General features: G+C 40.8%; 1 protein-coding gene across 2 annotated transcripts in view; it reads left to right on the top strand.

Annotated features, from left to right (window-relative positions):
* Nucleotides 1–18,209, top strand: part of TMEM38B (transmembrane protein 38B) — a 272,063-nt gene that overhangs the window by 164,206 nt on the left and 89,648 nt on the right. For both annotated transcript variants that reach the window (XM_063914142.1, XM_063914143.1), the window contains exon 3: nt 9,636–9,820. In XM_063914142.1, the coding sequence (XP_063770212.1) occupies nt 9,636–9,820 (185 nt within the window). The remainder of the gene's footprint in view (nt 1–9,635; nt 9,821–18,209) is intronic.

Here is an 18,209-nt window from a genome sequence, read left to right as displayed (position 1 = left end):
ATGACATGGTAAACTATATGTTCTATTCCCTTTAATAAGAAATCTCCTATGCTCTAAGAACTGAACATTTAATGTTCTTGTGGTGCGGCCCACATACTGAATGCCGCACCCACAGGTGATAACATAAATGACATAACAAGACTGACAGTTAAGAAAAGATCTTAACTCATAAATTTCTTTATTACTTTAACGATGTGATAATATTGCAACGATGTGCTGCATGATCACATGTATGGCACCTTGACTTGCCACACTTACAGAAACCTTTGGGTCTTGGATTAGTGTCCAACCAGTTCCCCACAGTTGGTGCTTTAGTAGAGTCTGGTCTAAGCATACTAGGTGCCAATTTTAATTTTAGATTATCAGCCTTCCTAAAAACAACTTTTTTGCGTTCCTTGTATGTCATTTTTTAAATATTTATCCAATTTTAATAAACTATCATTTTTGTTAATAATACGTTTGATCTCAGTGGCTGATGTATTATATTTAGTTATAAAGGTCAACAAGCGTTTTGGGTTAGTTTCTCCATGAGTTACTGAATTTTGGATCTTATTTTTCTTAGGTATAAGCAGTCCTTTTCTATCCATCAAATTTACTTCTATAAGTGTTTTTTCTAATAGGTTCTTAGGATAACCCTGTTTCAAAAAAGATGCAACCAAAGCCTCTGTCTGTGTGGTATAATCCACATCATTAGAACAATTCCTACGAATTCGCATAAATTGGCCTTTCGGTATGTTCGCCTTCCAGCTCTTGTGATGGCAACTATTAAAATGAAGATGCTTGTTACAATCTACATCCTTAGTGAACGTGACTGTATGTAATTGATTATCAATCACTTTTACTGTGATATCTAAAAAATTTAAAGTGGTATCGCTTACATCATACGTAAACTTCAAATTAAACTCATTATTATTAAAACTCTGAATTAAATCTGTGACAGTGGTATAATCCCCATCCCAAATTATAAATAAATCATCAATATATCGCCCGAAGAAGACCAAGCTTCCCCTGTGTCCGCCACCCCAAATGTGGCGCTCCTCGAAGCGCCCCATATAGAGGTTGGCGAAACTCGGAGCGAACTTGGCCCCCATGGCTGTGCCCAGTGACTGTAAATAAAATTGTGATTCAAATAAAAAATAATTATGTGATAATATAAATTGAATTGATAATAGAAGGTTACGCAACGACTCTGTGACTGTAGTATCTTCCTGTAAATAATGTTGCACCGCCAGTATCCCCTTATGTGGGATATTGGTATACAGTGCTTCGACGTCACACGTTATGATCTTATATGTTTCTTTCCAGACAATTTGATTTATTTTATTTAGAAAATCTGGTGCATCTCTTAGATAAGACTGCAGTGACGTTACATAACCTTGAAGATGTGCATCAACAAAAGAAGATAAATTAGTGGTAAGTGAACCTACACCAGAAATTATAGGCCGACCGGGTGGAGTGGTGATGTGTTTGTGAATCTTTGGTAAATGATAATATATGGTAATGACTGGGTGCAAAGAAAACAAAAAGTGCCATGTATCTTTAGATATAGTGCCATTCACAAGAGCTGTATCTAGAAGAGTTTTTAACTCCTTCTGATAAAGAAGGGTGGGGTCAGTGGTTAATTTTATATAGAAAGATGTATTATTCAACTGCCTTTGTGCTTCAAGAACATAATCCTTTCTATTTTGTATAACCAGACCACCACCCTTATCGGCCTGTTGAAAAATAAGGTCAGTGTCAGCTGTCAGCTTCTTAAGTGCTGTTCTCTCCTTTTTAGTGAGGTTATCCTTACAGAACCTATTCTTATTCCCTCTTAATTCTACCTTTTGACATAGTTTTCTAAAATCCTCCATAGTAGTGGAGTAAAAGCTTTCCACAAAAGGTCCTTGATATTGGAGAGGATAGAATTCGTATGGTCTCTTAAAGGGTGATCCTTTATTATTAACATCATATAACTTTTTGATGGGTATAGATGTTTCGTGACCTTCCGTATTTTCAGAAAGGAGAGATTCCAAAATTTCTAAAGGGATTTGGTCATTTGAATCTAGTACAATAGGATCCCCTATACACTCTTTTCTATTTAATTCCTTAATAGCAAAATACCTTTTACGGCTCAGGGTCCTAACAAATCTATTTAGGTCAACAAATAATCCGAACAAGTCAGGTTTTGCTGAAGGGGTAAATTTAAGGCCCTTTTTAAGTAATGTCATTTCATCAGCAGATACAGATTTATCCGAGAGATTAAACACCCCAGTGGGGCTTATCTCCTCCTGAAATTCTTGTTCGGAATCTTTGTTGAACTTCCTCCCTCCTCTACATCCTCTTTCTTCCTCCACCTCCTCTCTTCCCCTTTTTCCATTCCATTTTATATCGTTTTCCTCCCTTCTTCGAAATTGTGGAGACCTTTGATGGAGAGGCCGTTACTATTCCTCCAATAGGAATTATTGGAAACAAAGTCTAAGTCCATCTAGACAGCAACAATTTAGACAGAGGGATCCCTCACGAAGAGGGCGGGGACAGTACCAAAGTTACAATAGAAGAGAACCCAAATCTAGAGAGGTTTCTACATACAATCGATTTGAACCACTTATGGATATGGGAGCTCAGGCCCCTGGACCCTCCTCTCCGTATAGAGGGGAGAATAGGAAGTCCCCATCCAATAGACAACAATCAGGTTTTTTAGAAAAGGGCCATTACACGAACCATCAAAGGTCTCCACAGTTTCGAAGAAGGGAGGAAAACGATATAAAATGGAACGGAAAAAGGGGAAGAGAGGAGGTGGAGGAAGAAAGAGAGGATGTAGAGGAGGGACGAAGTTCAACAAAGATTCCGAACAAGAATTTCAGGACCTTTTGTGGAAAGCTTTTACTCCACTACTATGGAGGATTTTAGAAAACTATGTCAAAATGTAGAATTAAGAGGGAATAAGAATAGGTTCTGTAAGGATAACCTCACTAAAAAGGAGAGAACAGCAGTTAAGAAGCTGACAGCTGAAATTGACCTTATTTTTCGACAGGCCGATAAGGGTGGTGGTCTGGTTATACAAAATAGAAAGGATTATGTTCTTGAAGCACAAAGGCAGTTGAATAATACATCTTTCTATATAAAATTAACCACTGACCCCACCCTTCTTTATCAGAAGGAGTTAAAAACTCTTCTAGATACAGCTCTTGTGAATGGCACTATATCTAAAGATACATGGCACTTTTTGTTTTCTTTGCACCCAGTCATTCCCATATACAGGTTGAGTATCCCATATCCAAATATTCCGAAATACGGACTTTTTTGAATGAGAGTGAGATAATGAAACCTTTGTTTTCTGATGGCTCAATGTACACAAACTTTGTTTAATACACACGTTATTAAAAATATTGTATTAAATGATCTTCAGGCTGTGTGTATAAGGTGTATATGAAACATAAATGAATTGTGTGAATGTACACACACTTTGTTTAATACACAAAGCTATTAAAAATATTGGCTAAAATGACCTTCAGGCTGTGTGTATAAGGTGTATATGAAACATAAATGCATTCTGTGCTTAGATAGAGGTCCCATCACCATGATATCTCATTATGGTATGCAATTATTCCAAAATACGGAAAAATCCGATATCCAAAGTACTTCTGGTCCCAAGCATTTTGGATAAGGGATACTCAACCTTTATTATAATTTACCAAAGATTCACAAACACATCACCACTCCACCCGGTCGGCCTATAATTTCTGGTGTAGGGTCACTTACCACTATAATTATTTTTTGTTTGAATCACAATTTTATTTACAGTCACTGGGCACAGCCATGGGGACCAAGTTCGCTCCGAGTTTCGCCAACCTCTATATGGGGCGCTTCGAGGAGCGCCACATTTGGGGTGGCGGAGACGGGGCGAGCTTGGTCTTCTTCGGGCGATATATTGATGATTTATTTATAATTTGGGATGGGGATTATACCACTGTCACAGATTTAATTCAGAGTTTTAATAATAATGAGTTTAATTTGAAGTTTACGTATGATGTAAGCGATACCACTTTAAATTTTTTAGATATCACAGTAAAAGTGATTGATAATCAATTACATACAGTCACGTTCACTAAGGATGTAGATTGTAACAAGTATCTTCATTTTAATAGTTGCCATCACAAGAGCTGGAAGGCGAACATACCGGAAGGCCAATTTATGCGAATTCGTAGGAATTGTTCGAATGATGTGGATTATACCACACAGACAGAGGATTTGGTTGCATCTTTTTTGAAACAGGGTTATCCTAAGAACCTATTAGAGAAAACACTTATAGAAGTAAATTTGATGGATAGAAAAGGACTGCTTATACCTAAGAAAAATAAGATCCAAAATTCAGTAACTCATGGAGAAACTAACCCAAAACGCTCGTTGACCTTTATTACTAAATATAATACATCAGCCACTGAGATCAAACGTATTATTAACAAAAATTATAGTTTATTAAAATTGGATAAATATTTAAAAAATGACATACAAGGAACGCAAAAAGTTGTTTTTAGGAAGGCTGATAATCTAAAATTAAAATTGGCACCTAGTATGCTTAGACCAGACTCTACTAAAGCACCAACTGTGGGGGAACTGGTTGGACACTAATCCAAGACCCAAAGGTTTCTTTAAGTGTGGCAAGTCAAGGTGCCATACATGTGATCATGCAGCACATCGTTGCAATATTATCACATCGTTCAGTAATAAAGAAATTTATGAGTTAAGATCTTTTCTTAACTGTCAGTCTTGTTATGTCATTTATGTTATCACCTGTGGGTGCGGCATTCAGTATGTGGGCCGCACCACAAGAACATTAAATGTTCGGTTCTTAGAGCATAGGAGATTTCTTATTAAAGGGAATAGAACACATAGTTTACCGTGTCATGTTGGATCATGTCCGAAGGGGATCCTCAAGGATATCAAAGTTCAAGCTATCGAGCAGATCCCTCCATCAGTGAGAGGGGGAGATAGATTTAAGAAGCTTTGTCGCAAGGAGGCATTTTTGGATCTATAAACTGGGAACCATGGTTCCTGCAGGTCTTAATGATACCATCGAATGAAAGTATTTAAAAATGGAGGGTGGGAGTTGTGGTTGCCAGTGACTCTCCCCCTCCTTTCTCTCCCCGTACAGCTTAGTTTCTCCTTATCCCTCTTCCCCCTCAATCCGTTCCACCCCATATATTCCCTAAAATCCACCCCTTTTCATGCCCTTTGTATTAATAAAGTTTTGGTCTAAATGTATTTATTGTATTCTTATTAACGGGATCTCATTTGGATCCAGGTATAAGAAATTTTGAAGTTTTGGCAGTTATGGAGTGTGTTATCTGGTCCTAGGTCATATATATATATATTGTCCATGTTTTTGGATCTCTTCAGACATATATGGATAATTTTGCATCAATATATGTGTCGGTGGGGTTTTGTTGCTTTAAAGGTAATGAAATTTACTACAAGCATTTTTTGATTAGGGAGATAAAAATTAGTAGGTTTATGAAGGATTTAGGGTAATTTCTGGCTATGAGACATTGCTTTTTATAATTATGAAGTTTTTTATATTTATGTATTACTTTAAATAGCTTTAGTTGACTCCTTTTCCTCTGTAATTGTCCTGATATATGTAGATAAGGGGTTTCCTGTTTGTTACTATTTAGATAGGAGTCTGCAAGTTATCAATAGATTAAACGAAATGATTGCAGCCGAGCTCCATTTGATTTCATGTGATTGCTAACAGACATGTGTATTGATAATCAAGGAACACAGGAGTATAAAGGAGCCCAAGGGCTTTGGAGGCGGTACTTCTGAGGAAACAGCCCCAGGATTGAGGCTGAGAAACGCGTCAAGCATCCCGTCCAATTACACTGCCCGACATTCTGCCCGGCATCCTGCTGACTATTACAAACAGAGACTGATCCCAGCAGCACGTCTCCGACGGCTTCCGTCGCTCAGCATCTCACCCAGCACTTGCTCGGCACTTGGCTGACCGCACCAAACGGAGATTCAGCTCATGATAGCCAACAGCATGTCCCTGACGAGTTTCTATGGAATGTGGTGAGAGAGCGTTTTAGTGTCTGAATGTTCATGCCGCTCTGAATGAGATTGTGAGCGCTCCACCTATTATTACCCACAAGCCCTGTTCATCTTATTGCAGTATCCAAGAGCGGGCAGTCGGCGCCCCACGGACATAAAGTAATTGTTGTCATACTGCATAAGCTGGGTTAAGCATAATAACAGACTTCCAAATAGCGGTGTATGCTTAATCTGTTATTGTGCTATTACAGGTTGAGTATCCCATATCCAAATATTCCGAAATACGGAATATTCCGAAATACGGACTTTTTTGAGTGAGAGTGAGATAGTGAAATCTTTGTTTTCTGATGGCTCAATGTACACAAACTTTGTTTAATACAAAAGTTATTAAAAATATTGTATTAAATGACCTACAGGCTGTGTGTATAAGATGTATGTGAAACATAAATGAATTGTGTGAATGTACACTCACTTTGTTTAATGCACAAAGTTATAAAAAATATTGGCTAAAATTACCTTCAGGCTGTGTGTATAAGGTGTATATGTAACATAAATGCATTCTGTGCTTAGACTTAGGTCCCATCACCATGAAATCTCATTATGGTATGCAATTATTCCAAAATACGGAAAAATCTGATATCCAAAATACCACTGGTCCCAAGCATTTTGGATAAGGGATACTCAACCTGTATAAGCTTCCTTAAGAAAAGCTTGTCAATTCTGGACGTCATCATTGGGGATTAAGGGCTAACAGGGATCTCACAAATAATTGAGCGGATAATACCATTGTGAACAATTCCTATACGCACTACAGATGAACTCTCAAACCCTCAACCAGTATATGGTCTCAAGTGTTTCAATTAGACCACACGTGGAGCTTATCTCAAGGAATTCCTTTTAACCATAAGAGTTACAATATATCATTTAGAGGGTAGATCGATACATTGTTTCAAAGGAGGTCCTCAGTGAGGAATATGAATTGCTACATTTTTTAATGATTGATGTTTTGCTGCTAAAGCATTTTTTATAGTCACAGGATGTCTAGGTTTTCTTATAATTCTTAATAATGCGATTAAGGTTATTTGAATAAAATATATTAATACTTCTAGTGACGCTTCTCTTTGTGGTTTTTATTATCATTTTGGTGTTATTTGAGGCTCAGCACCTCGAATAAGTGAAGCTGCAGTCAGTATTAATATCATCATTGTCTCATAGTCAGTACACTAGCGCCTACTTGTATTATTTCTTTGTGAATAAAATAAGCTACTAATCAGCAGCAATCAGTAAGCCCAAAGTGAAGCAGGAGAGGGGCCCTGGGGGGGACTACTAGAGAGGCACTTTAAGCACAGCCAACTACTGGTGAGAGGAAGGGAGACAGGCATAGGCTGGGAATAGGAGCCGCCAGGCAGCTTCTCACCAACCCTGTACAGCAAGCAGGAAGCAGTCTGCTACTACGTGGGACCTCTGGAGGAGATGATTGGGTCCAGTAAGGCAAGAGGAAGGAGCCTCTCCACCGTGAAGTGTGCTGCTGTGCTCCGCGCCGGCGCATGTAGGCTGCAACCCGCAAAGACACTGCAAGAGTGTCTCCCGGCTCAGCGGACCCCTCACACCGGTAGGCCAGCCACTGAGGAGAGCCGCAGCGGTGTAGGAGCACTCAACCTCTGGCGTCCCAGCGTGTAGAGCAGTGTATTAAGGGCCGCCAGCCGGGAGCTCTGCAGCAGTGCGTCCTCTTGGTATGCAGGTTAGGCCACGCCCCAGTGCTTCAGTTTTATTGGCACACTCGTGCTGCAAATCTCCCAATCTACCACATTCCAAAGCTGCTTTACTCTATTAACTTCTGGTGACACTGAATCCACTGGCATATACTGTATGGCCTGATTTGGATTTGTAAGCAAGGCAGAAAAGCATGTAAGTTTTTATCTGGAACAAACCATTTTGCATTTCAAGGGGAGGAAATACATTTACTTTTTTCTATGCAGAGTAGACACTGACTGCTTTTGCATGTAGCCCACAAATATTACCTTCATTTTTACACTGCAATTAAGATTTCAGTTCTAACACACCCCACCCAAATCTAAATCTCTCTTCACATGTTAGATCTGCCCCACCTGCAGTGCAACATGGTTTTGCCCAGTTGCTTGATTTTTTAGTTTGCTGCCACATCTGAATAACCCTATAGTGCTAACTCATTGTAATATTGTTGGAACCAGCTTGAGATGATGTGTGTATGTGACCTGCTGGCAGTAGGCATTAGAAAATTCTCAGGCTGTTGCAATAAAAAGATACAAATGGTCAGAAACAACACTCATGTTGGCTGTGGCATTACACAGTGCACAACTGGTATTAAGGGACCCATCACCTGCATTGTTACACCAACACCACCAGCATGAACCACTGACCCAAGGCAACATGGTTCCATGGATTAATTCTGAACCTGCCATTAGCATGATAGACCGGGCAATGTTTTACCAGTTTTATACTGTCCAGTTTTTGTGGGCCTATACGAACTGTAACCTCATTTTCCTTTGTTAACTGATAGGAGTAGAACCTGGTGTGGTCTTCTGTTGCTGTAGCTCAGCCACTTGAAGGCTCCATGTGCTGCTCGTTCAGGGTTGCTCTTCCGCATATCACTGTTGTACAGTAGCATATGGTTATTCCAGTTACTTCTTTCTTCCAGACAGCTTGAGCCAGTTTGACCATTTTCCACTGACCTCTCTCACTAACATGACATTTGCGTTTACAATACTTTTGCTGGGTATCTTTAATTTTGAACACAATTTTCTGTGAATGCTACACTGTTGTCTTGAAAAAGCCCAGGAGATGAGCGGTTTCTGAAATATTGAAACCACCCTTCTGACACCAAAAATCATTCTATCGTCAGAGTTACTTACATTGTATTTATTCCTAATTCCAGTGTTTAGTTGGAACAACAAATGATCATCTTGACCATGTCTGCATTCTCTTATTACAGTATTAGATTTGTTGCCATATGTTTCAGTTAGAGAACTATATGAATATTTTATTAGCTGTTCTACCCGGTCTTCGCACGGGAGTTTCTGATTTCCACGGTTCAGTGTTAAAAATTTTGTAAATCTATAGAGATGTAATGTAAGTAAATATTAATCCATTGTTCTTGGTGTTATCCGAGAAGCACCCTTAGCAGATATGGTAAAAAGTGACGAGACCATTTTTGTAGTTTATTAAATTCTACACACTGGAGGTGCAATCCAAATTTTGTTCCGAATGTCTGTTTGGGCGTTATAATTCCCGCAGCACAAGCTATGCATCGGTAATGATGTCATTATGTCAACCCCCTTTTCATCCCCTAAGGGGAGGTTTATTAAAATTCTAATTTCCCACTTCCCACCTTAAGAATACCTATGTTAGATTTCAGCTTCCTAACATATTTGGAAGTAAGAGAATTAGTGATGAGTCAGTGAGTGAGTGAGTGAGGACGTTTACATTTATATAAATATACTGTAGATTAAAAAAATGTGTGTGTATATATGTATGTGTATATATATATATATCTATATATATCTATATTTATTTATTTATTTATTTATTTAAACAGTACTACAATGTATTTCCGCATCATTCAGGTACACGGTGTATTACTTTCCTTCGGATCTATTCTACAAATGCTTCTGCTTCTTACCTCTCCGAGTCATTGCTGCTGCAATGAAGGAAGTGACCAGGACTTGGAAGATTTTGTCTGGAGTTACACAAGCAAATAGTCGTTTTAAGGATGCCTGGCTAGTCATGATTGCCATTGGCTGGGCAAAAGGTAATTTGCAAAGAATGTAACTTTTTTTCAATGTAGTTTTCAAATTTAAGCAATTCCAATAAAGCACAGGATGAAACCAAGCATCTATTTAACATATTTGTTCCCTGTGATGACTGGAAAAAAATAAATGTATTTTATTTTATATAAATTTCTGGTACACACTTACAACGGGCCTGGCCATAAAACGTTAGACTCCCTCCAGCTAATTGAGCTTTATCTCTGTCACTGCCACTGTTTCATGGAGTACATTCATGTGTGAATGAACCTGGCGGCTGTTTTAGAGCTCTGCAACACTACTGCATGAAATATAATAAATATATTACACTCCTTTATCTGCACTACTAGAGAAGTTTAGTGCATTAATACAGGTGATTGTTTTTTCAGAGTTTACTGCAGAGTTTTCCAAAATTTGCGATTACAGTCCAGGTTTTAAGGATATCCATGCTTGAGTCCAAATGGTTAAATCAAATTTACTGAGGTGCTAATTAAGTCACTTGGGCCCAAGCACGGATATCCTTAAAACCTGGACAAAACTTGAGAAACTCTGGCTTACTGGATATGGGGTGGTGGCCTCAATGTAATTTCTGTGAAGCCACGGGGCCACAAGCTGATCTTAACAAACTTTACAAATAGCGATCATTGCTAGAGCAGTGACATGTCTGACTGAGTATTGATATATTATTGACTCTTCAGAGTGCAATATAATGTACAAGGGTTAAGGGTACACAGCAGAAAGGGGTCTCGATATATGACAATGTGTGACCCTCCTTAAATAGTGGTGAAATTGTTGTGCAGTATTGACAGAAAAAGATAAAAGCCCAGCTGTGGAGCTACAGATTGATCGTGGCTCTTCAGAGCCGTCACTGCTAGGTGTTTATTGGACCAGACCTGGTACAGGGTGTCCGGCCCTGGAGGCATGATATATCATTAAAGTTACCGTTTTACGACTTCCGGTTCCGGGTTCATGCTGTGAGCAGCATGTCCGTGCAGCTCCCGGGACTCACTCACCGCGAACAAGCTTTTTACGGCTCCCCGGAGCCTCCAACAAGAAGGGACGAACCTCCCCTCCTTCCCCCCAGTGTATGGAGAAATTTCTGGCTCCGAATACCTCCGCCCGCACGCAGCTGTTTCGGCAGGAGAAGCGACGAGCAGATCCAAAGATGGCGCCCGGTACAGACTCGCCGCCAGCGTCTCCGGCACACAAGAAAGCCGCTTCGGAAACAGATAAGTTTGTCTCACAGAGACACCCTGATTCTCCCATCACACACGCTGATTTGGCCCAAGCTATAACGGCCACGATGGGGCCCCTATTGACACAGGCTGTCACTGACATTTCCACACAGTTCAAAAATCTCACTCATAGGGTGACCACAACCGAGACACAAATAGGGAAGATAGCTCATGACATGGCAGATGCACAGCACGACATCATCCGCCTTCAAACGGAAAACTATCATCTTTTAAATAAGCTGGATAATATTGAAAATAGATCCAGGAGAAACAACTTGAGAATAATTGGCATCCCTGAATCAGTGAAAGATGCAGCCCTGGAACGCTTTGTGAGTCACACACTACCACAGCTGCTGCATATCACTGACGCTTGTAAAGACATTGTCATAGAAAGGGTACATAGAATTGGCCCCAACCTACGTCCTGCAGATACCCGTCCCAGAGTGGTCATTTTCCGCTGCTTAAATTACCTTCACAAGCAAGCCCTTTGGATTGCTTCCAGACAAGTACGCCCACTGATATGGGAAAAAAATAAATTACTTATCTTCCAAGACTTCTCTCCTGAACTCACACGAGCCAGAAAGGCTTTTTCACCTATCTGTGCTCAGTTGATACAGATGAAAAGGAAATTTGCCCTCCAATATCCAGCTAAACTACGCATATTCACAGGAGACACATCTTACGACTTTAACACCCCTGGAGACGCAGATGCATTCCTCAAAGAAGAAGCGCAAGGACATCATGAGGACATTTCTGACACTGCATAACATCCTAGATAACCTTCGTGATGGGCTATTCACCTCTCCAGCGCAACCACTGAAGGACAGCTATGTAGACACGTACCACTGTTTATTGTCATGATTTTTTTTTTTTTTTCACTTATAAGCAGGGCTAATAGGCCTATCTCCGATACTACACCAAATACTATTAAGGATAAACCCTTTGATTTTATGACATTATTATATATGTAACTAGATAGTATATGGGTTGATGTGATGCCCCTTGTGGTCATTAAGGACACGCAGCCTGCAGCTATGACATACACCCACCTGCTCATCCCAACCACCCACCCACCCCTCCCCTCCCCCCCCCCCCCCTCCCCCATCCCCCATGGGTTCACCCCCTTCGATATGTTTCAGCCTGGTGGGTTAGTTCCGGGCAGCTAAGGCTCCCTTGAGGCTATACCTTCCTTTACTCCGATGAATCGAAAGTTGGTATGCTGGCCATGCCGCAGATCAACTAGGTTGTTTCCTAGTGTTGTCGTAACTAGGACTTTTTTGCATTATGTTTTGTTTATCTTCTCAATGCTATCTTTCCTCTATCAATTCTTCCTTTTCTCCTTCTACCTTTCCATCTCAACATACTCAAAATATGGCCTACACAATGCCCTATCTCTGTCCCCTCCTCACATGGTAAATACCACATATGACACTCTCTCACCTTAGGGTTGGCTCTCTGAACGTGGGCGGCATAAATTCCCCAGCCAAACGTCGTAGAATCCTGCAATACCTAAATAAACAACACTTAGACTTAGCATATCTACAAGAAACTCACTTAACGGATCTGGAATAAAAAAAATTAGGAACCCTAGGCTGGACAGTTGTAGCGGCGGCTCCTTTTTCCTCCAAGGCCCGTGGAGTAATTATATTGGCTAGATCCTCTCTCCCATTTAAAGTCTCTAGGACTACACCCGACCCTAATGGCAGATTCATCATAGCACACATTACCTTACAAGACATTTCATATGTATTGTGTAACATATACGCACCCAATAACTACAATAAATCTTTTTTCTCCACACTGATAGCTAAATTAACCCCCTTCCTCCAAGAAAGACTAATCATTGGAGGTGACCTCAATCTAATCTCCTCCCCTCTTCTTGATCGCTCCAACACTTCCTCTAAACCTACCTCTTTACCAAAATTTGGTATTCCTCACCTCGCCTCCCCTCTCCAAACCACTGATGTCTGGAGAGCCTTCAATCCCATCGACAGAGAATACACATGCCTCTCTGCCGCTCATGGCACCCTATCCCGAATAGATTATTTTTTAATTTCCCATATTCTAATCCCCGATATAATTTCTACCACTATAGAAACCATCTCTCTCTCGGACCATGCCCTCATCTGGTTTGATCTCAAACTCTCACATGACCCTTCTGTCACGAAAATTTGGAGATTCCCAACTCATTTATCACGCTCACAATTGTTTTGTGAAGCTCTAATAGCGAAATGGGATGAATTTGCCTCTAACAATATATCTTACCTCACCTCCAACCCCCCAATATTCTGGCAAACAGCCAAATCAGTTTTAAGAGGCATGATCATCTCATACACCTCTAAATCTAAAAAGCAACTGGCCTCAACCTACTTACAATTGCAATCAGAACTAACATCATCATTCCAACAATTCAAAACATCACCCTCACCTGAAAACAAAGATTTATACACCAAGGCAAAAAATAACTTTGAAATACATCTCCAATCTCTAGGCGATAAACATCTCTTTAACATAAATTTTAAATATCACAAATTTGGCAACAAGACAGGCAAGCTCTTGACCAACTTACTTCATGGTTCCCGCCCTCCTTCCTTTATACGCCCTCTAAAAACACCTGATGGTAAAATGACAACCTCTAATCAACAAGTCTCAGAGGTGATGAAATCATTCTACGAATCACTATACTCTGCACCTTCTCCCCCCCCCCCTACAAACACCCCATCACAGAATACACTCTCTTCCACCCCTATTTGGGAATATCCCTCTCTTCCTACCATCCCGCAACCCCTCTCTGACTCTCTAACGGCTCCCATCACAGCCAAGGAGATCCTTTCAATTATCCAACATCTTCATCGAGACAAAGCCCCAGGTCCTGACGGATTCTCAGGCGAATTCTACAAATTACTAGCCCCCAAAATTATAGACACCTTAGTTTTATTATACAACCACCTCCTTATAAATCTCAATCCCCCACTCTACTTCACCTCAGCAATAATAAAAACTTTACCCAAACCAAACCGTGACTTGTCCCTCCCCAGCTCATATAGGCCCATATCTCTACTCAACCTTGACTACAAAATTCTGACAAAAATTCTATCCAATCGTCTCCAACCGATATTGCCCCACATAATTCATCAAGACCAGACAGGCTTCATTTCTGTCCGTCACTCGGTGATAAACCTGAGGAAGGTCTTCTCGGTCGTCCAAAGTATGAACATCTCTCCTCCCACCAAACCAGCCATTATCTTATCATTGGACGCCGAGAAGGCCTTCGACTTAGTGCTATGGCCCCACTTATATCACACACTTTCCAAATTCGGATTCCCTAAATCATTTATTGATATAATTACAGCCTTATACTCCAAATCCACATCCCAAATTTCCTGTAATGGGTCTCTCTCCCCCCCCCCTTCCCTATAGCTAGAGGCACTAGACAAGGGTGTCCATTATCACCATTATTATTCAACATAGCCATTGAACCTCTCGCTATAGCTATTCGCAATTCGACCAATATACTTGGAATCGCTTTAGGTCCACTGGAATTAAAAATTTCTTTATTTGCAGACGACATGATTCTTTTTCTTTCTGACCCTTCCTCTTCGGTTCCCCAAGTTATGTCCCTCATCTCAGCGTTTGGCCAAACTGCAGGTCTTAAAATAAACATATCTAAATCCGAAATCCTACCCATTAATGGCCCTCCCCCCATCACTCAAATCACCCCATCCCTTTCCACTTTTCATATAGCCAGGGAAGGTATAAAATACTTAGGGATCAAAATTCCACCATCCACCGCTAACATCTATAAACTTAATTATACCCCCCTACTAACAAAAATAGCTACACTGTATGATAACTGGAAAGATCTCCCACTGTCACTATTGGGCCGCCTTGCGGCTATAAAGAGTATTATATTCCCCAAAATCTTCTACCTCATTCAAATGTTGCCACTCTCTTTGAAAACCTCTGACTTCATTACCTTTGACAAACTAACCTCTAGATTTCTATGGAAACATAAAAAATCCAGAATTTCGCTAAACAAACTGCAAAATCCCTTTAAGCACGGAGGCCTCAAAGCCCCCAACCTTCATATGTATACTCACTCTGTTATGTTCTGACAATGCTAAATTCCCTTGTCGTATAAACAACCCTTTATGAAGCTAAGAACACTGTACGCTGTTTACTTAAGAAGTACCGTAATGGTACGCTAGTTGCGTAACGATCGCTCAGCCGTAGGCGAGACGCTCAAGCGTCACGTTCGCTCACGGCCCAGCGATCACAGGACACGTTATTGGTTATGTCTAGGGTAATGATTCGCTATGGCGTAGCTTACGCTCGAGACCACGAGGAGGTCACCAGCGATGCAGACGCTCACAACACTATACCTTTATGATAAAACCTTATACCAATGAAATACACTGAATACCTTAATGTGAGTACAGGGTGTAAGTGCAACCTTGTGTAACCTGACTAACTACAAAGCTGTTTGAGCGTCACCGACGCTCAAGTGAACACTTAACACTATAGAAAATACACAGATACTGGTTTAGGTTCCAAGGCCTATTAACTGTATTATATCTAATATACTTGTAAAAGGGGATAACAGTACAAATGATACACTACAATATAACAGAGACTTCCTAACCACAGAACTAAACAATAAATACAAAAAGACAATACTACTCTGACCTAAATGCAATACAATACAATGCTATAATACTATGAGAGATATAAGAGAAAAGAGGAGAGAGAGAGATAGAGAGAGAGAGAGAGATTGGCTCACAGAAAGACAATGATTACGGAGAGAAACTTACGCACAAAGGGTATGATCGCCTGCGCCTCGATATCCAGCTCCCGGCTATCAGCAGATAACCGTTGATGAGAGAGTGAGGGCTGGATGTGGTCGGCCTGCCTATTTATGCCCCACACACAATGCAATCTCCTGGTCCTACAATCCCATTGTCCATTGGCCGAAGGAATTCGGCCCTGCATCATAACAAAAGGTCATAGGGTGATTCATACAGGTGGGCTGTGACGATTTCCAACAGCTCAGGTGGGTGGGAAACTGGGTTTCCCGCCGCATACCGGAGTATGTGTAATTAATAGAAATGGACATAAACTTCTTATGTCCATAACTATTCGCACGAGCGATTAATACGCTCCAAACCAACACCGGAATATTGCTAATTAAATACTCTCCCGATGGGTACCAAACACTGCTGTATGATTCCTGTTAGACCCTTCGTACGATATAAAGAGGGATTCCTCAGCTCTGGGACATTGTATTTTAACCAAACTTTCAGAATCTATCAAAGGGACCATGATCTATAAACTACATTAATTGTGAACATTTGTAACGAATGAGTCGCACGCTACGACTACATAAACTCTACCGTAAATACGCATACCGCGCCTGCGAGTGCACGTTATTGCGGGTATGCGAATCCACGGGAGAGCGCATGCACGCGCAGCGCGGACCAGTGTGCGGTGCAAATATGGCAACGTGCATTGAGACATTTTTCTGACTTTGACAGTCCACCCTTTGGCAGTCAATAATAACTGCCACAAAACATTTAAGGAGAAAAATGTAAGTCAGGGGTTAATTGATTTCCATGGTTGGGTAGGGGAGGAGAGAGGAGAAGGTGTGAAGAGGGTATGACCTAGTGAGATAGCAGAAGCATGTGTGTATGAATCCATGTTTGGGGGGTCATGTATCATCGTGCCGTACGTGTTGTAAATCAAGCTTCGAGGTATTGCGAAGTATACATTTGAATTCCTTCTTATCCTGTGGTACAGGTCTGTGGATGGGCTGTCAAACTTTACCGAGCTCATTTCGGCTGTGGTTGTAACAAAATGGGGATGCACATTTTAGTTGATGATACATGAATGGGGGAGGTATGTGGTTGCTGATATCTGTGCCTGTATTCCCTATCGTCTATGTGTGTCGTTACCTGAGGGTTGTAGAGATGAAGATAAAGAACACTTACGAAAAATGCAATGATATTCTATGTCAGGGAAATGTACATCTGTCGTCGAAGTTGTTTTCGGTATCTGTTGAGAGTCGTCTTCTTTGCGCTGTATTGCTCCTTAGGCATGAGCAAATAGCTTTGTCTGAGCCATCAGATTTACAAAAAATGTTGGGCTAGCGTGAGTTTAAAGATACTAGGGAAACTGGGGATCCATGGCAAAGTTCATCAAGTGTCCATATTTAAAGTTGTCAAATCTTCTTCTTTGGTGCTTGTCTGTTGTCTGTATACATCTCGTCTCGTCAGCTTCCTCGTCCAAGGGGGTCTTTGTATCTGGGAGAAAAGCAGAAAAACAGGTGAAAGAAACGGACCGTATAATCGCATTTTCATCACATTCTGGTTTCTATCATTGGGTCATAAATCAAATCCAGGTTAATTACAGTTTCCTCACTCCTCAAGCTCATCACTTTTGTACTTTGTTTGCACCTCATTAAAGCCTGCCCGCATCTAAATATCAATCCAATCGATATAACGACACCCAAGATACATAGTAGAAACTTTCCAACATCCATTATGACTCCTTGAGCCCAATCTCCTAAACCGGAGAACCAATTTCGCGGGTTCAACCATGACACCCAACTAGTCAGCTCATTACCTACAGCAGCAAGGGTGAGATTGTGTTTTCGACGAAATTCCCACTTCAATTGGAGAATATCGTCCATCTTTTGGTCTATGACCTCTACCGGATCCTCGGTGCTATTTGTGATATACGTGCAACACTTTATGCCGTACTGTGTTGCCAATGTAACACAATATCCGCCTGTTACTGCTGTAAGATAATTAAGAACCATCCTATGCTGAACTAGTTCTGTTTTGTAAGCTTGAAGTTCTCTTCCAGTGTATCTAAACGTGTCATCATACATTTCAGTGATATTATCTAACAAATTGGCGAGTGCGGAAATGTATCTATAATTCATCACTCCCCGAGCGGTACGAGTGAAATCTAACGCTACCAGAACCTGAATCCCGGTGGATTCATGGATAAGATCAGAGGCCGGATGCTCTAACCTTTCTGACAGTTGTCTTTTAACCCGGTGCTCGTAATGAGTGTGAGTATAAGGAGCTTGGGCACCACGGTGTATGTCCTTCATTTTGTCATGTGTAACAGTCATCACTTCAGGCAATACTTTTCCAAT

The sequence above is a fragment of the Pseudophryne corroboree genome, chromosome 1 (genome assembly GCF_028390025.1).
Source record: "Pseudophryne corroboree isolate aPseCor3 chromosome 1, aPseCor3.hap2, whole genome shotgun sequence".
NCBI lineage: Eukaryota > Metazoa > Chordata > Amphibia > Anura > Myobatrachidae > Pseudophryne > Pseudophryne corroboree.
This window is presented reverse-complemented; position numbering and strand designations above follow the sequence as displayed.